The sequence below is a fragment of the Coloeus monedula genome, assembly GCF_965178545.1.
Source record: "Coloeus monedula genome assembly, chromosome: W".
Lineage (NCBI taxonomy): Eukaryota > Metazoa > Chordata > Aves > Passeriformes > Corvidae > Coloeus > Coloeus monedula.
Genome location: NC_138821.1, coordinates 32,607,502 through 32,632,181, shown reverse-complemented (window position 1 = coordinate 32,632,181; position 24,680 = coordinate 32,607,502). Strand labels below are relative to the sequence as shown.

General features: G+C 35.5%; 1 protein-coding gene across 6 annotated transcripts in view; it reads right to left on the bottom strand.

Moving 5' to 3' along the window:
* Positions 1 to 24,680, bottom strand: part of LOC309584601 (nipped-B-like protein) — a 171,799-nt gene that overhangs the window by 45,099 nt on the left and 102,020 nt on the right. For 5 of the 6 annotated variants that reach the window (XM_082300695.1, XM_082300697.1, XM_082300699.1 and 2 more), the window contains 6 exons: positions 20,467 to 21,969; positions 5,223 to 5,405; positions 2,698 to 2,895; positions 2,479 to 2,550; positions 2,305 to 2,394; positions 230 to 333 (listed from right to left, as the gene is read on the bottom strand). In XM_082300695.1, the coding sequence (XP_082156821.1) occupies positions 230 to 333; positions 2,305 to 2,394; positions 2,479 to 2,550; positions 2,698 to 2,895; positions 5,223 to 5,405; positions 20,467 to 21,969 (2,150 nt within the window). The remainder of the gene's footprint in view (positions 1 to 229; positions 334 to 2,304; positions 2,395 to 2,478; positions 2,551 to 2,697; positions 2,896 to 5,222; positions 5,406 to 20,466; positions 21,970 to 24,680) is intronic. The other variant, XM_082300696.1, reaches the window with a different exon arrangement.

Here is a 24,680-nt window from a genome sequence, read left to right as displayed (position 1 = left end):
GCTCTGAGTCAGCCGTAACACAGAAGACCATTTAACAAAAATGTCTTGGCTTCAGAGACAGTAACAGTTAAGATGTGGTAACTTTTTAAGCACTTCAGCAGAAGCACAATTGTTCACAGTATTTGTCACAGGTATACCTGAAGAGGGTGGAATATTAGAGGGGGTACAAGTTTTTGTATGTTTAACAAAATTAAATGTTCAAAAAGAGTTAAATACTGTGAAGATGTACCTTGTCCATAATGCCCATTGCCTTGATTTTTGCAGATTCACTACCCAACTCACTAAGCTGATGCTTTCCCAGTAGCAATTCTTGTGGAATCTCATCATCATCACCTTAAAAAAAAAATTAAAAATTAACAATCACATTTCTAATAAGACTTCAAGGAAATCAATATTTTACAGTCAATATGAAAAAGCCAACTGAAGAAAAATAACTCCTTTTCCAAATAGCTAGCATATATAATAGTTCCATCTAATGAAGACTGATGATGACAACTTTTGGTGGTGTTAAAACAACTACTTGTTAAATATGACTGAAAGTCATATATTAAAAATATTTTTAATCCAAGGTTGTAGACACCATAGCTGTAGTGATTTGCTTATGTTCCTCCCTTTGTTCTAGTTCTAAAAAATTAATGAATGATCTGTTATCCATTTCAAAATAAAGTCATGTTGGTCAACCTGAACTACTTCATCAGACACTTATGCTAAACTGGCTTAGTTTCTACTGAAATGGATAGGGAGCATACAGTTATTCAGTGCCTCATCCATAAGAGAATAAGCACTCTGCTGCTGAATTGAATAATCAATCTCTGTTGGGCCAAAGGCCACAACAGATGCAAAATTATGCGCCTCAGAAATTACAGGTGTATTTGGTGTGTATGTCCAGGTTTTGATAGCAGGGGGACTACAGGGGTAGCTTCTGTGAGACGCTGCTGGAAGCTTCCCCCATGTCTGGCAGAGCCAATGCCAGCCAGCTCCAGGACGGACCCACCACTGGCCAAGGCTGGGTCAATCAGAGATGGCAGTGATGCCTGGGGGATAACATAGTTAAGAAGAAAAAAAAGTTATTGCGCAGATGTAATTGGGGCCAGAGGAGAGTGGGGTGAGAATATGTGAGAGGAACAACTCTGCAGACACCAAGGTCAATGCAGAAGGAGGGACAGGAAGTGCTCCAGACGCCAGAGCTGAGATTCCCCGGCAGCCCATGGTGGAAGACCATGGTGAGGCAGCGGTGCCCCTGCAGCCCAGGGAGGGCCTCAGGGATGCAGAGATCCATCTGCAGCCTGTGTAGGAGCCCATGCCGGAGCAGGGGGATGCCTGAGAGGAGGCTGTGACCCCATGAGATGCCTGTTCTAGAGCAGGATCCTGGCAGGGACCTGTAGACCCATGGAGAGAGGAGCCCACACTGGAGCAGGTTTCCTGGTAGGACTTGTGACTATGTGAGGGTCACACGCTGGAGCAGGCTGTGCCTGAAACCGACCCCGTGTAAGAGTGACCCACGTTGCAGCAATTCGTGGAGAACTGTAGCCTTTGGGAAGGACCCATGTTGGAGAAGTTCATGGAGAACTGTCTCCCATGGGAGGGATCCCACGGTGGAGCAGGGGAAAGACTCTGACTCCTCTCCCAGAGCAGTGGCAGGAACAATGGGTGATGAACTGACCATAAATCCCATTCCTGTTTCCCTGTGCCGCTGGGAGGGAGGAGGCAGAGTTGAGAAAGTGGGGGGAAGGAGTTTTTAAGGTCTTATTTTCCTTCTCATTATTCTCCTCTGATTTTGTTAGTAATAAATTCAGTTAATACCTCTAATTCAAGCCTGTTTTGCCCATAATGGTATTTGATGAGTGATCTCTCCCAGTCCTTATCTCAACCCATGAACCCTTTGTTAAATTTTCTCTCCCCTGTCCAGCTGTGGAGGGGAGTGAGAGAGAGGCTTTGGTGGGTGTCTGGCATCCAGCCATCTTACGTTAGCATTCTTTATAAAGATATGTTTGACAGAAGATACCCTAATGATGTCCCAAAGAGGTATCCTTTCCACTCCAGGGGACTATTATTTGTCTCATTGTGATTTATGTCCCTTTTGGATTCTGCAGGGAGGAAGAAGGATATTCTTCCTGTAGTAGCAAATGAAATTGGAACGATAAAGGCCTCCACTAAAGGCAGAAGCCATATAAATGCAGTATACCACAGTGTGTTTCACAGGCAATTAAATCACAAAGAAGGAAGTTTGAAAATACTGAGATGCAAATTCCTTTCTTGTGTTTTCAATTGGGGGAAGCATTTTGAAAATTTCTGACATATTACCAAAAGCTGTAAAATCCATGTCTTCTAAATTTTCCAAAATATTCTCTATTGAAGCAGCAAATCTTTTGAAAGTAGAAGAATCCATCATTTCTGGTGAAAAAGAAATATATATATAATTATTTTATATACAAACCAGAAAATACAAACTATAGAAAATAAATATTCTCAAATTACCTTCAGGTGTTAGTTTAGGTTCATAAGCTTTCCTCTTCTTTTGTTTTTCTTTTTTCTTCATTCTTCTAGCTACTAATTAAGAGAATAAAGGATTGTTTACACTTTTTATGCTTATATTCAATATTGCATGTAAAGGTGTTTATTTTAAAATGTTTAACATATCCTTTAAAAATGTACTAGTATTAGGGAAGAAATTATTGTTTTAAAACAATCAGTTACCCTCACTGAGGCTAGGAGGAGAAGAATAATCATCCATCTCAGAGTCATTGGGACTGCGATTACGATAACGGCCACTAGCAGAAGTCCTCCTTCCTTCATGACAATAACCACTTCTCCTATGGTCACCAGAACTTCTTCTATCATGTTCTTCATACTCCCAAGCTTCATCTCTATCCTTTTTATGTCTTTTACGAGAAGCTAGAAATAAAATGCATTTTCATTATAAGGACAAAAATTCTACTTTTAATAGCTCAAAATTATACATTTGCAAGTTAAACACTATCATATAGATGTTCTGTAAAACAAGCAAACACTCTAAAACTATCATATAAAAAAATCTGTTATGGTATTATTCTAATAATTTCTTTTGAATTACATGAAAAAAGTACCTAAAACTGGGAAAGATGAGCAAACATTTAAAAATAAAAATTTACAGGGCATTTGTCATTTTAAACAAAGTCAGGAAAGTAGAACAAATCAAAATAAGTTGCATCCTTTCATAAGAGAACACTAAGGTTGTCTAAATTCTGACTATTATTGGGTGCCCATGTTCCAATTTGGTGATTATTTTGCCCATCTAACACAGTGAGTTCCAATAAGACTTGGCAACCTAGTTATTTGAAGATATTCTGTTTTGCCAAGACAACTAAAATTTTGTCTTGATATATATTGCAGGAGATTCAGTGTACAGGAGAAAGCTGGAGTCACAATCCTGGGCAAGGCAGCAAGTATATACCGCAGAAGGTTATTAAAATCAGTTTTCAGTCAGGACCAAAAAGCCTCGCACAACTGAATGTTGAAAAACTGGGATAAATTTTCTATATAAAACCAGAAACTTGGTGGAAATAAAGTGTGTGTGTAGAGGAGAAAGGAGAGTTCTTTGTTTTCAAATACAGTCCTGAAGGGGAAAGAGTGCTAAGATGTAATAGAAAAAGGATTTGGAAAAAGGAGGTAACTTCATCCATGAAATCAACCAACTCTCCATTATCTAAGGTAACAGGAAAGCAAAGAGATGTCTAACCCAGACTTTGCTATGAAGATCAAAATGGCTCCAAAACATTACATTCTAGACTAGAAGAGTTTATTATTCATGTGAACTTGCATATAACAGCCCTGACATCTGTGTCTCTACCAAAGCCTCCTGAAGTTTAGAGAGGTATGACTGTATAGAGGGTTGTTTGAGCAAAATGGCTCCAAGCATTCAGACAGAACTGGAACAGAATTGACAAGTTCTTTCCACAACCCCAGTTTACTGAGAATAGGAAACATACCAGGATATAGTCAATAGTCAGCCCAGACTCAGAACTAATGAAACCAATACTGAGTGAGAGGTGATATGCTCTGCACTGCACCCTAGAGGGCTTCCACTTTTGAAAACTTCTGCACAGAGGTGGTTCAAGTGTTAAAGGTAATTAATAACTTAGTTCATGTTTATGAAGCTGTTCTGCTTATGGATCAGACTTGCTTCTGGAGGCAGTACAGTCATGTTCACAAGGCCTGAGATACTAACACTCAATTTTAAAATGGTTGAGAGTTAACTACAACTGAACAAACAAAGAGCTGTCTGGGATAACTGAAGTGAGCATATTAGAGAAGAAAAGTAGGGGGTTTATGGGAAAAGACTTTACACATTTCAACTGATTCTTTTCCCCCATGAGGCAGTATTTTGTGGAGGTAGATGAAATCTGTCTCCACAGTTTAAAAATCATCAGTATCAATTTATGCTCTGTAGGACAAATTCTGACCCCAGCTACATCTCCATGAGAAAAGTAACTTCCAATATTGCTTTCCAGAAGAAATTTAAACTGATCAGTTTATCAATGCTGCACAACAAAATAGAATGTGTTGCAGTTGTGCTGGCTCTGCAAGGCAAATAACATGAACATGAGAACAGCTATTCACAATCAGTCATTGCTCTACAAAGTTTATTTTGAAGCAGAAAAAATGACTAAAATGTAAGTACTAATAATATTTCAAGAGTTACTATTAATTTTATATGTAAAGACTACTCAGAACATAAACATCCAATTTCCTTCTAAATTCTGCCAAACATTTATGGAATAACACATTTATCACTCTTTGAATGAGATTTAATCAATTTTTAATTCTCATAATTTAATTTAATGAAATGCCCTTTCTTCATGAGATACTCAAAGAAATTTATCTTCTTCTATAACAATAACTTTCATATTTTTAAAGTTCAATTTTGGACAACCAAAAGACTTCTGAAATACATATTTGTAACACTACAAATCTATTCAGTCCATATGTCACAAATCTTTCATTCTGTTGATCATTTTGTCTTGTTTTACCTGAATTCACTTTTACAGTATCCTTTGAGAAATATTATAATTTATTTTTAACCCAGATGTCCTCAATGAATTGTTTGGAAAGATGGCCAGATCTCTTGAGTGGATATAATGAACCTAGAATCCCTTAAAGCATACTGTGAAAGTTTTCCATAATTTACTTTACTCCACATATAAGAATTTCCACAGCCACTGGGGCTTATATGTATTACTTACATTCAAAAGCTTCTTCACTGTCATTGTCTTCATCAGAACTGATTTCAGCATATTTTGGTTTCTCATTAACTGTGCTACGTTTGCGCTTGTTCATTTTCACACGTTCACAAAGTGGCATGGTGGATTCAATTTCTGCCAGGAGATCAGGAGGTAATTCCTTTAACACTGACTGATCTATGCTACCTATTAGTGAAGAGTAAGAAGAACAAATGTGAACCTGAAGATAATAAAAAAGGCTCAACACTACAGTCCTTTCTCAGGAACTGCTTAAAGTATATCCACTAATATTAATACAATGAGATATGCTTGGATGTATTTGACAGCCATTTCCAAAGTTGCATTTATTGTTCACACTGCAACTAGAAATTAACATAACACATTGCATACACATCTCCTTCAATAAAATATTTTGTTAGGCATATAAACAAATTCAAATTGGTGAATTTCCTTTGTAGAAAGACATTCTTATTCTATTTCCACAAAATTTAGTCTTATTTTGGTTCATTCTCTGAATTCAGCAGGTTTTCTAACAGTGTATATAATTTAAGGATTCATTATGCCTAGTTAACAATTCTGTTTATTCACATTCAAATTATTTAGTATACACAAGACAGTAATCTTCCTATTTCCAGCAGTTAAAGACAATCTATGGCAGAATCTGTGGGGCCTTATCCCTAAATACAGACAAAATCATTGACACTTCAATCTGTTTCTGATTTTTTTCTTACCTCTTATTAGTAGTTCTATAATGCAACCCAATTTTTTGCTTGATTTTGTTACAAAGCATAGTTGAAATATTTCCATTTAATATAGAAAAACAGCAAGCTGAAAAACATCAGGTTTCTTTTCCACAGAGGTAAATAGATATCATCACACGATTCTCAGCACATTTTGAAACTATGATTAGGCCCACATAGTCAGTATAAAGGAATTTACAGTCAAAATATTTTACAAGTGGCACAAGGAAACCAAATTAATTCAAAAGTATTTCTTGGGGGTTTGTTTGATGTCTTATCCTTATTTATCAAAGAACCTATTGCACAGATTTCAAGATTATTGGACTAAACTGTTAACCTTTTTCCAACAACAGAACAAATGCCTTTGTCATAAGTGCCTCTCTCTCCTTCCCTAGAGAGAAAATCACCTGCCAATTGCTACACACACACACACACACACACACAAATTCTCCAAGAAATCATCTTCTGGATAATAATTCACTTTTTAATTACATTAACTATATCACTAACATAACTTTCTAAAATTTATTCCCATTTTTAGACAAATATTCCATCTTCTAATCCAAGTTTACTCCATCCCCCCCTTTAAACAACTTTAACTGGAATTAGAAGAGCCTGAATTAGAGAAAAGTGTTTCCAGCAATAAAATGATTTTACAGTCCCATAGATTACTGGTTTCACATATCTCTACAATGAAACTAATGAGCAGAACATTATTTTTCTATAATTCTCAGATATATTCATCAAGTCATCCCATTTAAGTGCATTTAAAAAAGGATTTAACTTAAAATACTGGGGTTTTCAAACTGAAGTAGGAAAAGTTATCTGAGGATAGCAAAAGTTCTTCCTGCTTTCCCCATGCTGTAGTCACTCTTATTTATTTGCTTTAAATTTCTGTCCTTTGATAGTCACCACATGACAAAGTTCTAAAATTCATTATATTGTTTTTAAAAATGCTAGAAAACATTTCACAGTGTGGTTTACCCTGGTGCTTTGAAATTATTAGTCTTTGTGGACTGGGTACTAGATTGAAGGTAGGCAGAAATATGACAGCATGGACAGATCAGTTCCTCTGTGCGTATCAGCAGTTGACTGGATGCCAGCCAGATCTGATTTGGATGCTGCATAGCCATGTCTAAGCAGTGGTATCCCTACATTAATACTCTTTGCATGCCTATGCGATGTCCGAAGAGAGTTAGCATACATTCAGCCCCGGACTAGAGGAAAATTTGCACATACATGTTCAAGACAATTTCCACAGGTGAAATTGCTAGAGGGCCTCAGATCCTGGGTTATTTTAACATGTATTCTCCATGCACTGTTGGTAACTTCATTGAAATCAGGGGGACAATACACAAGAGCATAAAGCCTATAGGAAATCTGGCCAAATATACTGCAAAAATCAGCTGCAAGTAAAGGAACAAAAGTTGTGTTATGATTCATATGGATGCTTAAAAGCTAGATGGGCTAGATGTACTTACACTAGCAGGAGTATTTTTCTACAAATATATCTTTAAACTTCTCCTAGTCTACAATGAAAAGTAAATTTAGAATAATTAGTAAGACAGATTGCTTGGAAAGGAAATAAGAAAAGGAAACAAATCAGTAATGGATTGTATACCAATCTTGGCAAGAGTTCCATAACCAAATTCTAATTCAATTCAATTTCAAACTCAGCTTTAAAACTATGCCTGAATGTTTCATGATATAATTTTAAGATTGTGAACATTTTGAGGAACTGTTAGAACAGAATTCATTCTTATTTTCCTTATACTGTGCACAAAGAATATATCAATAAGATAAAAAGTGATATATTTTAAGAAAACCCAAAAAACTCACCCACCAAAACAAGAAGCAAAAAATCACAAGCTACTACTTTCATACCTCCTAGGAATATCTATTCTTGCTTTCCTTATTGATTTTGTTCTGGAGGTAGAACACTACTCAGTCTTTAAAAATAAATCAAATACCACAGTGTTAATTATACATCAATGAAAAATAAAAATGCAAGTACTGTAAATATTTGGAAAAATAACTTTATTTCCTTTTCAAAAGTTCTAAGCATTCTATGTTCTCCAATATAATTTCAACTAATGCTTAAACTGCACTCTCTCCTGTTACAGATATTTCAGATGACAGTATAAGCTTCCCCCTTTTTCTTTTATTAGGGAATATGAAAAGCTTTCTTGAATAAAGAAGGGAATAGCAGAAAAGAGAACAATAAAATTATTACAAAGAGCTCCATAATCTATCTATAAAGTGTTTTTGTCACATTGCTCCCTGGAATGAGTCTGCTGCATGCCCAGTTTCCTTAGCTGCTGAGGATTGTAAATAACCAAATTTAAAAAGAGTTTTACTCATGCAGTACACAGGAGTTCAGCATGACTGCACATGTATGAACAATTCTGATACACATGGAAAAGGACTTCCTATCCTTTCTGAAAAAATTCAGGGATATTATATACTGTGAAACTTCAGTCAAGCTTTTTAAAATATCTTACTTTATTACTTATGTTATTTTGAGTTAGGGCAACTCAATCTTCACTAGAAACATCTTACTAAATTCCATTTTTATAGCTCCATATTTTATAATAAATGTACTATTTGTTCAGAGTAGTAGAGAAATACTTAAGATATCCAGTTCACCATAAGAATCCAGTCACATGGCAACAAACATTAGGTTATAAACCCCATACTAATGTCTTTTCAGTTTACAGGATATTTTTCAAAAACATTTAAAAGACAATAGAACACAACCATTTGAAGGCATCTACAAAACATGTATGATCAACGTAAGTTTTTCAATTTGTTTAAGTTTGTGAAGAGCTTGTACCTACTTTCCTGTTACTCTACTTTCTGAAAAATTTCCCTTGTCAACAGAATAACTCAATTTTTTGCAATGTGTGTGATCAGCATATATGCCTGAAATGAACTATAGGCATCAGTGTTCTTCAGACATCAGTATACTCTCAAAGCTGCTGCAACTATTAAAATAAAGAAACAAAACCCACAAAGAATGCCATCGCAACCAAATCTTTGTTCCACTGTAAGGAATCACAATGCTGATAAACTCCACATTAGTGAAACTGAAGGATGAATCACAGAGTAGCTGTAAGAACAGTTCATATTGAAGAACCACATACATGAACAACCACTTCTTCATTGCTTTTCCAAACCTATGCAATGCTGTTCATGACTTACTAGTTGCTTGCTGAAGGAAGAACATATGCTTGGTTTTATTTGATTGCTATTATCAAAAGATTTCTTGGAGAAGGTATTCTAGAATCTTCAGCTGTTAGTGAATATCCACTGACCATCAAGATGCTTGTTGCTCACCAACCAATCCTTGACAAAATATAATACAGCTGAAAACCAGCCAGAGAAACTCAGCTAAAAATGAGGTCTATAAACCTCCTCCCATATTCTATTTTAATCTGGGAAGCTTTTCAAAGGGTTTTTCCATGTACAGTGAAAAGAGGTCTATAAATGTCTAGTGAATAGAGTATTTCCCTTCTTCATGTACGGCTTAAAGAAAGAATGGCAAGGCACAGATCTAATTCAAAGTTCAGCATTGCTTTTTGTTCATAACTTGATGGATGGTTTCAAGTTTGTATAACAGTCTTTAGCTAATATTTAAGCAAATCTAATCTTTGGAATGATCCAAAATCACTTTGCCTTGAAGTCAAATAGATCTCCCTGATTCAGGCAGATGCATCCATCACTAGAATGCCTTCAAGAGAGGTTGAACATAAAAAAAAACCCCACCAAAAAATATAACATTATTTTGGACATTTATTAGATCCATTCAATATGGAAAGCACAGCTATATTTTGACACAACAATTAGCGTGTTCATATTAGTTTCACCTGGCTTGATATGGTAACTTCAAACAAGCAGCTATGGAAAAGGAGATGATGCTTGCTGACACTTAGGTCAACTTTCCAGGATCAGAAAGGCTGTTCCTGCCATAAAATCAAAACCAAATCTTCTCAGTAATGATTTATTTTGCTTTTCAAACTATGGAAAGCAGATGTATGGTTTACATTTTGCTGTAATTTCCTATTAACTGACAAGTCATCAAGATTCAAAAATATTTATAAACCTAAACTCCAATTGGCTACTTCCATAAGAGATGGTTAGTACAGTAGAAACAATCCATATCAGTTTGCTTATATGATTACTTTGAAATAACCATGACATCAAAATTTCCTGTTTGCACATACATCTATTGCAACAAATGAACAAGTGCTTGAAGAAAAACTGCCCCTGAAGTTCATTTAAAAACTATGTTAATAAAGTCTTGCATAAATTAGCTTCCCATAAATACTCTTTTCTATTTCTGTGTGCTAATACTTTGTAATAAGCAAAGCTGCAGTTAATGCAATTTCATATTTGTAATCTATATATACCTCGTATTTTAAAGTGCAAATTTTTCCACCTATCAAGACATTATAGAAAAGAACACACAAGGGTTTAAGAAGGAGCAATGACACTTGTTTGGCGTGTGGATATGAATCTTAACTTTGTATTTCTCAGTGTTTAGAAATTTAAGTTTAGCCACTCCCCACATTCTGGAACTTCAACACTAATGAATTGCCACACATCTTCATTTTGACATTACAAATAAAAACTTACATATTACAGCTCAATTTTGCCCTCCCCTCACTCCTTTTTAGTCACAGAAGACATTAACTGTTTACTGGACTCTTCTTATTTTGCCAATGACTAATATATCCAGTCTTACTGTTATTCCCCAGATACCAAGCTCACCTTACATGCCCTCTCTGAGTATTTGATAAGAGGATGTTCCAGTGGTTTTAGGTCTACCTCCCTTATGGATGACTAGCTTACTGTCTAACTCTTTCAAGTCATTTTGGGTCACCCCTATAACTACACTGATAAAACATCCCGTGTCAGACATATATACAGGAAGGAAAGCAGTTTCTTTCTGGATTTGCTCAACCAAGCTTCAAACTCTGCTACATCAAATAAAATATACTCTTACTCCATAACAAGAGTGCTGCCTTCTTGCTGTTGGATAGCCATATCATTGTAACTACAACAGCACAGACTCACAACTTAATTCTATTACAACCACTCGTGCAGATAAGGTTCTATTTTAGATTAAGAACTAAAAGAAAAAAGAGGGGATAAAAGTACGTCCCTGCTTTATAAAGATGTTTGGAAAATAAACACCCTTTAAAAATAGTTAAGTACTGTTACAGTATAGCACTCAGGCACTACAGTGCAAAGGGCCACATGACTACCTGTGATTGATGAATAGCTTACTGGTTATGATGCCTTGAAGTGGCTACCTGAAAACAGAGGCTAGACAAGATTAAGAGAATAAAAGCATGTATTTATTTGAAAGACCTTCAAAGGTACACCTTGGGCAGTCAAAAGCCTCCACCCAAGATGGACCCGGGGTTAACAGGTTTTTCACACTTTTATAAGTTTGGTCCATTTGCATATCAGGGTTAATTCTCCAATTATCATTTCAAGTAGTGATGTAATTACCTCAAATTTGCTCCCCCTTTAAAGGCTTTAATTTACATATTTTGGGGCCTGGGACAACATGGTGTCCTTGAGTTCAGGCCCAGAGAGGGTTTGTTATGTCTAACTAGCATGAGAGAACAGTAGCTAAAAGGCTGTATGAAGTTTCAGAGTTACATACAGAATTTGAAAAATATAAAAGTTTAAACCTAAGGCATCAGTTAAAGCTGAAAATTTTCAGCTATCCCTTAGTGTGCAAATTTAATTACATCCTTTCCATTGTGCTCTCCCTTAAAATGCTCCATTACATCTTCACATCTCAGTCCATGGTGATCAGTCCCCTGCTCACCAGCATCACACTACTCCAAATAATTCTGTTTTAAGAACAGAAGGGGAAACACAGGTAAAACACTATCCTTTTATCAAAATGGAATTTAAGGCATGAGGAAAGTACATCTGCTCATAAGACAGAAGTTACACTTTTACCTCAATACCATATCATCAGCTGAAACACACCATCAAGATGAATACTGATGAAAATAATCTGAATAGTCATACATTTACTTTTCTCTTTCCCATTTTTTTTCTCTTTCCCATTTTCTGCCTTAAGGTTTGTGGAAGGTGTGGAAGGTATGGCAGGAGCATCCCATGGCAGGAGGGAGAGAAGTATTGTTCAAAAGTATGTCCTATATCATTCCATAGAACCTGCTTGAACACCTCTTTCCAAATAATTTTTCCTCATCTACCCTAATACTGGCACAAAGGGAAAGCTCTAAGCCTCGAGATAAGCAAAAGGAGAGGTTTAAGCTCTCTGGTTATATTCTAGTCCTTAGCTCTGACTTTGAGAAATGGGACACAGTCAGGTTGGTGGGTCAGAGAAGAATCTGGACACAGAAACGGAATAATTCCATGATGTAGTAGGTGTCATCATCACCCATGACTAAACAGCACAGATTCAAAAAGGGTTTTTCAATTGTACAAAGTACTCTTAGAAGAAAGAAAATTTTGACAGAGGGAAGAGATTTCCAAAGAGCACCCTGAAGGATCCAAACAAAGATCAAGGAACATGCCCAATACATATTCTCCAAAGATGCCAAGAAGCATAAGAATTCACTTTACATTGATATCAATGATTTCCTCAAGCTATCTGATTTCTGCAGCAACTATATCTACAAGTTATTTATTCCTTATTGCTATTCCCTGACTTCTCATCTTTATAAAAATTGATAAAAGAAGGCTAGAGTAGTTTTGCAAGATACTTCACAAAAAATATAGCAGTACTCAGAGTAAAATGGAGCAAGACCAACAGTTGAAATAAATGCAGTGCTGCACAAAGAACCTCACTTTTATGAATCTACTATTAATGCCTGTAATCTGAAATTTATGACTGATGCATTTTCCTAACCATGTATTCTGATTAATTTAAAAACTGAGCCATGGGGCCTCACCTAAGAAAAAAGATCTTCATTAAATATAATCAAATCAAACCTCAATTTTTCTTCTCATCAAACTCCTATATGATCAATATAATACAACCAAGATCTTTGCAGAGAACAAGCAAAACAAATTCCATGATTTATATCTGTTTTGTGACTATAGGCACATCAAAATAATCTGCTTTTACCTTGCTCTATCATGGAAAGATTCTCATCCTTTATCACTGAAAATATCACGTGAAGGTACTCTTGTTTTACTTCTTTAAAGTAACTTAATTACATTAACAACAAGAACAAAAAATTGCTGATATTTTAGCTTTTAATATAAAATACTACAGGAAATACTCAAAAGATAATTGAACAATAAGCATATTTAAGTAACCTTTATTTGATGCAAACAACAATTTGGTAATTTAAAGAACAAAAAAGGTCTCCTCTTTTTCTTTTCTGTTCATTGGTAATATTACCATGAAGCAAAAATAAATCGCAAATTTCAAGTAAATAGTTTAAATTTTCCTACACAGAAACAGTCACTTAAAATGGTTGAAAATGTCAAGCAACAGAAAAGTTCATTTACCAGAAGCAAATGTGAGGGTTTCCCTTATTTGTATTTTGCCAAATTTACCCTTTGTCTAGAAGAAAATTCAAACCAAAAATTTTAATCACATATCCCCATACATATGCCAAGAAATAACATCCATATTTAGATACTTATGCACATGAACAAGTCAGCACTGCATATTGTAATATCAAACAAATTGCTGGCCCACATTTTTACATATTGCAATGCATTGTTGCAAAAATAAATTATGCAAAATAGCTTCAGCTTTTCCCAAAAATAAGAGGAACCTGATCAATCATCCATACCCATGAACCAAAGGCAGACTTTCAATAAATTGCTCTGACAAATTAGGTAATAAATTTCTATCGCTTACATGTACCAAAATAATTTTTCAAAATTGAACTAGTTAAACAATGCACTTTTAAATCTGCAAACAAAACAACATATTTCAGATGAACCAAAGAACAATGAAATTATTAGATTTAGTCAAGTTTACTGTTGCTGCTAAGAAGTAGATGTGCAAGAAGTAAAGTCTTCTCTTGATACTGAAATTAAGAACAACTGTGAGAGCAAAAAATCAAAATATTTACCTTAGTGGCAAAGACAAAAATAGGAAATAACTCGAGCAGCTTCCAGGAAAAGCAGTGTGCTGAAAATGTCTCATTGTACTGGTAACAGATCAACACAAGAAAGGACTCCAGTGTGCAACTGCTGAATTCCTGCTGTCTACCTGATATCAGTTTATCCAACATCTACCAGTAGTAGTTTATCCAACATCTACTTCTGAAAAACTAACATCAAAGGACCCAGAGAGTATGGTACAATGCCCACACATCCCAGCACATTTTTTGGAATAGAAGAGATGCACCATACCTAAAAAAAAACCTGCAAGTAGGAACAATCCATGCTAGAAAACCAAGATCTTCCCAGACTACTGGATTTAACTGATGTTATTTATATATATATATAAAATATATATTTATGCCTTGAATATTTTTCAAACCATGAATATATTCATTCCAGAAAGGAGAAAAAAAATTTGAGCTAAGTGAACAGAGTATATTAAAATGGATCCTTTGCAAACCAAACATATCTTTAAAGAGTTCTAATGTCATGAGGAACAGCCAGCTCCTCTTCTATACTAGTTAAGTTGAAAAGAGATAGTCACCAATATCTCAGAAAAGAGGAAAATCAGGAAAATTGTAGAATTCTCCTGAAAGTTGTTTATTCTACAAATTCAGTTAAATTTAGAGTTTAAGGGAAGCTTTAAAGACTTCAGCTGTAAACCATTAAATATATCCTTTACTTCTATGAAATGTGGCATAATTTACTAGAGAACTTCAGAGAAAGTTTTAACATGCTTGATCCATCTGGTAGTATATGCACATGCAAGATGCCTAGTGAGTTATTACTCTGGCCCTCCCACATGCAAATGCAGTTGCTACCAGGAACTCTAAGAGTGATTCCAAATTTCAGATTTGTGGAATTACGACTTTCACAATGGTTATCTTTACAAAAGGACAATCTGTAGTAAGCAATCTGAGTTCCAGGAAATATGCTTTTATTCCAGTTATTTCCTAGCAGCACAACTGCTTGTCCCACTGATTTCAGTAAGTACAACAGTATGCCTCTTCAGCATCAAGAGATTGTTACAATAAATAAATAAATTTGAGTTGATCTCTAAAGTTTTCTTGATGAGTTAATATACATAAGATATTTTTCTCAAAGGTTTGTAAATTTTGTCTTTTTAGAAGTCCTATACATGAAGGATTTAAGCAAATGTTTAAAATTTATTTACACTCCTTTTTTGTCTAGTTTTCAGTTGCACTAAAAGGTATTGGTGAGTAGCTCAGCTGTGCTGTCCAGAGGACTGTGAGAAACATCAGAAGTTTGCTCACTGAGCCTTTCTTGTCACTCCTATCTAAAAGATGAGACCTAACATTACTCTGTTTCACAAGTGAGACTTTTCAGCAGTACTAGAACTCAAAGATGGACCATCACATTACACAAATGCCATGGAACTTTGCACTGCTACAGCCTGCCACTGACTACAAATTATAGTTATTAAAGGCTCTGAAAAAGTAATCTGGAATTTAAAAAAACCAAACATAAGCATAGAACACAGAAAAATCTAAAAGCACTGTTTTAACCCTATGACATAAAGATGATTAAGCAGCAGTAAATTTTTAGCTGCACTTGTAAAAATATGAAGAGGACCTTCAAAAAAATGGCAAATCTTCACTCATATTTCAGATTATAGCAACAGAGAACACAAAGACTTGTAGTGAGCAACGAAAATCTGTTTAAAGTTCTGCACTCTACAGAGAATTAAATCCTAGAGTAACAATCTACACAATGAAGTAGCATTCAGCATTATATTCTGCAGTGAAATTATCACTTTTTTTTTTTTTTTTAAACAACAAAGTCTTTTTAGGTAATATTTGAAGACCCAAAAGGTGCTTCTGCACAAGTCTTAAAAAACACACACTCATTTGTCCTAGAACTAAAATTTGCAATTACATATGTGGTGCTTATTTTAGAAAGCTAATCCTTTAAATATATTATAAGCCATCTCCTTACCACAACTAAATCTTTCTCTCATTCTCTTATTTCTCTCATTCTCTGTGGATGTGTCTACCTGGACTTCAGTAAAGCCTTTTTGAAACTGTTTCCCATGTCATTCTCCTGGAGAAGCTGGCAGCCCATGGCTTGGACAGGTGCTCTATTCAGTGGGTAAAAAACTGTCTGGATGGCCAGGCCCAGAGAGTGGTGGGGAATGGAGCTACATCCAGTTGGCAGCCAGTCACCAGTGGGGTTCCCCAAAGCTCAGTATTGGGGCCAGCCCTTTTTAATATCTTCATTGATGACCTGGATAAGGGGATCAAGTGCACCCTCTGTAAGTTTACAGACACCAAGTTGGGTGGGAATGTTGATCTGCTGGAGGGTAGGAAGGCTCTGCAGAGGGATCTCAACAGGCTGGAGCAATGGGACAAGGCCAATTGTATGGGGTTCAACAAGGCCAAGTGCCAGGTCCTGCCCTTGGGTCACAACAACCCCATGCAGCTCCAGGCTGGGGCAGAGTGGCTGGAAAGCTGCCCACAAGGAAAAGGACCTGGGGGTGCTGAATGACAGCAGCTGAACATGAGCCAGTGTGTGCCCAGGTGTGCCCATGGCATCCTGGCTTGGTTCAGAAATGGTGTGACCAGCAGGACCAGGGCAGTGATTATCCCTCTGTACTCAGCACTGGTGAGGCCACACCTCGAGTACTGTGTTCACTTCTGGGCCACTCACTGCAAGAAAGACATTGAGGTGCTGGAGCAAGTCCAGAGAAGGGCAACGGAGCCGGGGCAGCGTCTGGAGCACAAGAAGTGGCTGAGGGAGCTGGGGGTGTTTAGCCTGGAGAAAAGGAGGCTCGGAGGGACCTTCTTACTCTCTATAACTCCCAGAAATGAGGGTGAAGACAGGTGGGGGTTGGGCTCTTCTCCAAGGGAACAAGCAATAGGACAAGAGGAAATGGTCTCAAGTTGGTCTAGGGAAGGTTTAGATTGGATATTTAGAAAAATTTCTTCACAGAAAGTGTTATCAAGCACTGGAAAAGGCTGCCCAGGGCAGTGGTAGAGTCACCATCCCTGGAGGGATTTGCAAGATGTGTAGATGTGGATCTTGAGGACATGGTTTAGTGGTGGACCTGGCAGTGATGGGTTAATGATTGACTTGATGATCTTAGAGGTCTGTTCTAACCTAAATGATCTTATGAACTGTAAAACTGGTAACACGTTTAATCTCAAGATAATTGATCAGTATAGCTATAAGAAGCAGCGGAAAAGGTATTCGTTGAAGCTCTGAAAAGAAAGGACAGCAAACATGACCTCTTCATTGCAAGCACAAACTTGAAGGGAGAAGTTTAATGCATTCCTCAACAACATACATTTACATTAAAACCAGGATAAAAGGCATTCACAGATGTTAAAACCAGAAGAAAAAAAAGTGCTATAATTCATTCTGACCTGCAAAAAACAGGCCATAAAAATTCAGCATAAGACCCCTTAACAAAAATACTGTGAAAAAAACTTCTATAATTTTCCTCTGAGCTAGATTGCATCTTTCAGAAAAATGCTCAAAGATCAGGAGAGAGTAAAAAATGTTGCTTCTTTCTTGTAAATGCCAAAAGGGACTGTTGGGATAGTTCAGTCTTAACGATCACATACTACAGCTATCCCAATCATATAGTTTGAAACGAAGTTTCAAACCTGTATATAAAAATTTGCTTAAAATGCTACTTGGTTTTTTTACAGTACAATGTAAGGCTTATCCATATGCACAATAAGAGTATGATTTTAAAATTTAAAGTTTACTGAAACAATGTAATAAGTTATATAGACTTTCAGTATCTGTAGCATTAATTTTAGCTTAAAATAAGTCAATTTTACTGAGTTTTATAATCAATGGGCATTAGTCCCTTAAGACAGAATGACTATCTAAATGGTTTTTGAAATACCTGAATATTAGTTTAAACTGGATTTCAGATAAATCACAGCAATGATGTTGTACGTGACAAAGCCAGGAGAACACATTTTCTTGGGGGAGGATAAGAAAGGAGAAACAAAGGACAAGAAATACATGGAGGTAAAAGAAGGAAAGATAAAGCAAAATATACTAAGCTACATGGAATGGGAGGGATGCAAGAAGAAATGGAATAATGACGCAAAAAGGCAACCCTAGAAAAGATTTGCTACAATCTATTAAGAAATATATGATGAACTAAAGAATGTTTACGAAAATTACATCTTCTAGTGTAGTAAAACAGTTATAAGTAAAAATGGCATGGAGTAAAACTGGATGCTATTTCTCTCAATTGGAGTGAGGACATTGTGGAAATGACATGAATATTTTCTATATCAGTTATTGACAAATAGACCATGGCGTATTAAGAGATATTTTTATGAACCCTGAATTATGAACACTGCAGTTCACTTAATTATATCCTAGAAAGTAGGCTACCAGGAAGTCGGGCAAAAAAATGTAAAATTAAAAATACACATGAAAAATCAGAAGTTCATAGACACTTTCTCCAAAATCTGCATGGATGAACACTCAAAACTTGATTTGTAAGAGAAACATAGTTATTCTTTCCATGAAAATTATTTCTAGTATCATTGTAAGAATCTTATTCTAGATACAATAGCAAAGAGTGATATCAGATTCAAACTTTTTTTCCCCCTGGAAACTACGTCCCAAATTATTTCAAAATATCTAAGAAATATATGACTTCATAAAACACAAAATACACAAAAACACTGCAGAAAAGCTATAAACCTGAATTTAAAATTAATGCATTGTTCATGTGTGACACTGCTAGTAGAGTCATGCCAACTGGATTAGTCATTAAAACCTTTACACATTACTAAAATATACTATATAAATAACCACATACAATACAGACTACAAAAAAGCCTACTTCAGAAACATTTTAGAAAGCATACATACACTGTATATAGCTCAGCGGGCTCTAAATTTACCAGTTTTCTGCACATAGAATTGTGTGATTTCAAAGTCTATCCTTAGGAGCTGAACTCCATCAGAAAGTTTTCCATATGCTTTATAAAGAACACAAATGTTTCATCTGAAATCTTTAGACTAAGCTGACAGCAAGGATGTCATAATTTTCTGTCTGACTCTAGATACCTATTATTGTTAGAACTGGAAAATTTGCCTGTTCTGAATATCAAAAAAGGAGAGGGGAAATGTTCATATTTCCAGGATAAAGAGAAAATATTTAACAAGAATGCTAACATTTTACAAATAAGCAATACTCATGCTGAATTGTTAAGTCTTTAAGGGTCAATACAATCAAGTTAGTAGGGAACAGACGTAGCAAAATAAATTCATCATACAGATATCAACTCTGTACGAATGCACATAAACATAGCTATACATTCACAAAGATTTCTACATCAGTTCTTATCAGATAAACTTTGTAAGAAAACATTTTAATCTCAAATTAATGAGCAATGATATACTCAGAACTGCATTCATAAATAATCCTGTATACAGTCGAAATTCTCTCCTCTGACACTTTATCTGCCTATTTTTGAGTCATGACAGCTCTATAAACATAAATACATAAGAAATCTAAATGCTTTAAATGCTAAATAAAAAAGAACCCTGACCAGTTAGTAGCATTGATTTCACAATGTGAAATTATCTACTTCAGTCTGAAACCAAAGAAACTAAAATTATAGCACCAAGAACAAAAATGTGTTAAATCTGCAGAAGAGACAATCAAATATCAAACCTACAATCTGTTATGCATAAATTCCTGTTTATATGACTGATTTGATAATGCCAGTCTACTGTTTACCAGTTCCTTTCCTCTTTCCACATACACTGGACCATAGAGACAACATTATCTGAATTCTCCTAAAGATAGAACTTTTTAATAATCTTAATGTCACACAGTCTAAAGTGTGGAGGCTTCCCAACAGAGTTGTATTTATAGTGTAAGAGGCAGATGGGGCTTTGTAACTGCCTTCTTATCTCATCATGTCAAAATATCCCTTAGAAAAAACACATTTAATTTCCAAATAAAAACATAAAAGAATCTTAGGGTTTGTATATATAGTATTTCACACCACTTCAGCTACAACAATTTAGTTACAGTAGTACCATTCCCTTATACAGACACACCTAATCATTCATATAGTAGTTATGTTTAACTAGATAAATTATCAGATTAAACTAATGTAACTGAAGTACATTTTAAGACTATTTAAGTGCCCCCACATTAGGAACTTGTACTGGAATAAACAAATCATTTTAGTTACACTGTAGCAAGATTTCCAATAACCACAATTCCATAGACATATTTCACTTTGTTCCCCAAAATCACCATATAGGCAAGCATATAAACTATTAAACATTTGTGGTTAATTTCTAACCACAGGAGTAGCAAATCTAAAAGAACAGGATTATACAAGATATAATGCAATTAAAATTAAAAAAAAAATACAACTTACCTTTATTAGATTTGGATGACTTGTTCTTGCTAGGTTTAAAACAAGAGCCCCTTGATTTATCTTCTCTATCTTTAATAAATTTCTGTACATCATCCAATGAAAGCTTTTGAAGGACAACTACAGGCTTAGCTCCTTTATTTAGATCTTCAACTAGCCCAATCTTCTCTACTTTGTCCTGTTCACCTTTAAATTCAGTTTTCCTTGATTCCTGAGTGACATTGACATCTTTATCACGCTTGATTTTTGGAATGACAAAATGTTTCAATGCGCCAGATCTTGCCCCCAACAAATAACTGGGAAACTCTGCTTTACTGTCAGCATGTGCTTTATTACTATTTACTTTACTCTTATTACCATCTGTCCTTTGTTCATCCTTGCTGTTTTGTGATTTAAAACCAGGTTTATCAGGTCTTGATTTACTAGAATCTCCTCTACCTTCCTGTTTAATGCGAGGGCTGTCAGGTCTTGATTTCTGATCCCCAGAAGAAAACTTTTCCCTTGATTCACCAGACTCATGTCTATGTTTCCTTGCAAATTTCTCAGGTTTTGAACCATCAGATTTAATACCATGTTTAGAATCATGTTCATTTTTGTTTGAGGATCTCAAATATTCAGGTCTTCTGATCTTGGATGGATCTCCTCTGTATTTCTCTGACTCCTCCCTGTCCTCTGATCTTTGTTTGAGGCTATCATGGTCACGTCTTGGTGTATCAGAAACTGAGCGCCCATCAGGCTTCTGTTTTGTTGGATCAGGTCTACTTTCAGATTTTATCCTTGAAGGATCAGATTTCACATCTAGTTTATGTCTAGATATTTCTATTTTCTTATCTGATAATGGTTTACTTGAGTCCCTCTTGTTATCATGTCTATGTTTTGGCATTTCAGGCCTGCCTTCATTCTTCTGTTTCGGTGTTTCAGGCCTCTGCCTTATTTCCTGTTTGCCATTATTTTGTTTTCCTTCATTTTGTTTCATCTCCATTTGCCTGCTCTGGTTTTGTTTTGAATCTGTTTGTCTGTTCTCATTTTGTTTCACTTCCATTTGTCTGCTTTCATGCTTGCTTTCACGTTTAGCTTCTACCTGTTTCTTCTCATTCTGTTTACTTTCCAACCGCCTGCTCACATTTTGCTGAAATTCCATTTGTCTGTTTTCATTTTGCTGGATATCTGTCTTTTGGCCCCCAAAGTCTGACATTTTCCTAAAAATCTCGGGATGGTTTTCAGGTTTAAATTTAAGAACTCCAACAGTGTCTTCTTGAGGAACACACACAAATCCATCATTATACTGCTTAATTTCTTCAGGTTTTTTGATGATGTCCAAATCCTGAGTTACTGTTGCCTGAGAGTCTGCTCTTCCTGCTTGCTGCAGATCAATACTAACCATCAACGCTGGTCGTGCCCCATTTCCAGCAGAACCTGTCTCCTGAGAAGCTGTTATATTTCCTCCAGTAGCACCTCCAACCTCCTGTGGTTTGTTTTCTTGTTTTCGCTTCTTCAGAGGCTTATCTACAAATTAAAAGAGAAAAATCACAAATGTTATATATTAGAAATAGGCAAATGTCCAAGCAAAAATGTCCATTCCCCTCCACCCCCACCAATTAATCTTCCTCCACATGTATGTGCACACAAACAACAAAACCCATTGAATTTAAAAGCAAGAATAGAACTTCTCTAATACTTTTTAATGTATTTGTTATCAATCTACCACATGTGCCAATTAATCATTAAAAAACACCTTCAAAACATATGAAATCAGTTCCTGTACAATTCACAAGAGAATCATCTAATAAAGAAACTGCAGTAATGGCAAAAAAAAAAAATATCATTTACAGTTGAAGCAAGTTTTGAGGAATACTAATATAAAAGACTCTCTTTTCCAGATTAAGCCTGGTTCATTATACATGAACTATGCAAGGATCTGCAGTGATTAAGACAGAGCTTCTCCCTACTTGATTCAGTTGGGCTTTGCATATATTGTAGCCAGGAAACAGAACAATGAACAAAAATTATTAAAATAAGTCCAACACTCCATGCTTCTCTTTGAAACAAGGAGTATATCAAGAGTTGGAGTCTATACCATATCACATATGAATAAATGGGGGGCCACTACACACTTAAAAGCTTCAGTATTTTCCCCTTGCAACCATAATGCTTTTCATGAATGAAATAAAAACTTCAGTGATAATTTTATGTAGTGTCAAGAGCTTGACTCTACAATAATCCCTTCAGTTTACATTTTTTTAAAAATCATTAAAAGTAGAATGCAGAAAAATAGAAAGTGAGCCAACCACCCCCTCCTGTAATTTGGTAGAATTCATGGAAATGAGAAGCACATGAAAATATCAAAAAGAGTATGTTCTATTCATTTAAAATACAACCTATTTATATTACCAACATGATACTCTAAACTAAAATTAATTTCTACCATGAAACTTATATTCTCATTTTGTAATTTGTCAATAAAAAAGATATTTTCTCTGTAATCAGGGAATATGATTTTAAGTCTAAGTAATGACCAAACACAGGTTGAAAATTCTATCAAAATGTCTAGACCACAAATACAATATAAGAAAAATAACTTATTTTGTGCTTAGATTTGTGGTGCCTTTTCACCAGATGCAATGAGCCAGCTCTCCTTTTGGGAGCAGGGGAAAAGTAGGGAGGATGCAATCAAGGAAGAAGGAATTAAACTCTTAACAAAAATACCCCCAACCTCTCAAATTGTAAACCAGAATTATAACAATGACTTCTAATTTCCTTTATACTTGTAGAAGATTCTGATTCAGAAGAATTAAAATTTTAAAGGATCATCTCCAAAATTAACATTAGAACACAGTAAGAAGTAGTAAGATAGTCAATCCCAGTGATGTGAACAGGTTTGTGGGGTTTTTCCATCATTTTAATTCTCAAATCTATTAGTATATCTCTAATTTCCTAAAACTCCAAAATTATGTTCATTTAATGGCTGGAAGACAGTAAAGACAAATACAATAAACTCCATGCAGAAACTGGTCAACTGCAAATAAGGAACTTTTCAAAGTAGGAACACTTGCCAACTTTATGATAGACATGTGAACCAAAATAAATTTGATTAATTCAAAGTACAGCTTTTTTAGCATGGTTTTTCCTTTTTCTGTCCAACAACAACAAAAACTGTTGGATTCATATGAGAGCTTATATAGATTAACTTCCTTACACTACTTATTAAAACAAATGTGGTTTTTTTTGAAACCTTCATACAATGGCAAAAAATATTTTTCTCCCTGTGACTAAGAGGGCTTTGACCTCACTGAGCTTCATAGCAGGTCTTAGGAATGACCATGAAGTAGAAGCTTCCAAACAGAGATTTCAAATTTTATTATTTTTTAAAAAACACATATACATTAAATACATACATACACACACATATCACTACCTTATTTCTCAATTAAAACTGTTGAAATTTTGAAACACAAATTGAGAAACTTGTGTTCTTATGAAAAAGTCAGTCAGCTTTTTTATTTTAATCCAGAAATGTCAGTCACACTGAAAAAGTCCTGTAAAGCTCTGATGGTGGATCTAGCTTTTATGACATTACTGTTACTAGTTATCTGCCCTGTCCCTTTAACTGAGGTTATCACCTGTAGCAGAAGGGAACACACATTCACATTTCTACAAGTGTGTTTCATTGTCTAGTGCATCAGATTATGGCACTAGTGAAGACAGTTTGCATTAACCTAACCAGACTGAACAAGCCAGCTAAGAGCCAAGCAAAGGTTTTCTTCTGCTACCCCTACTATAGGAGCAAGGCAAATGGTGAGGAGATGTGATGCCTTAAACTGATGTAGCTAGATCAACGAAAACTCACCTTTCAGAGCCCTCATGCTGAGGGCTCCAAGATTAAACAACCAAAACAATTCAAGTATGACGAATTTTCTCTCTTGAACTTCCATGGGCTCAAAATGCTGCTGTTCATCATCATCCAAAATGTCAAATTGTAAGTTGAGAACATATAAATAGATGATTGCATCATAACTTGTCACATTCCCTCTAAATACAGATCTCATTTGATGCACCTTCTTTGCTTCTCTTGACAACTCAGTACTGATGTTTAGTAAGTTATAACCACAACCTGTTGATATCTGAGAAGAAAGGGATGCCTTCAAAGTTTTCTTTTCCTAAATGTCAAGGTGATTGCAGATGGAGTTACAGATTATTCACAGATTTTTTGATATTTC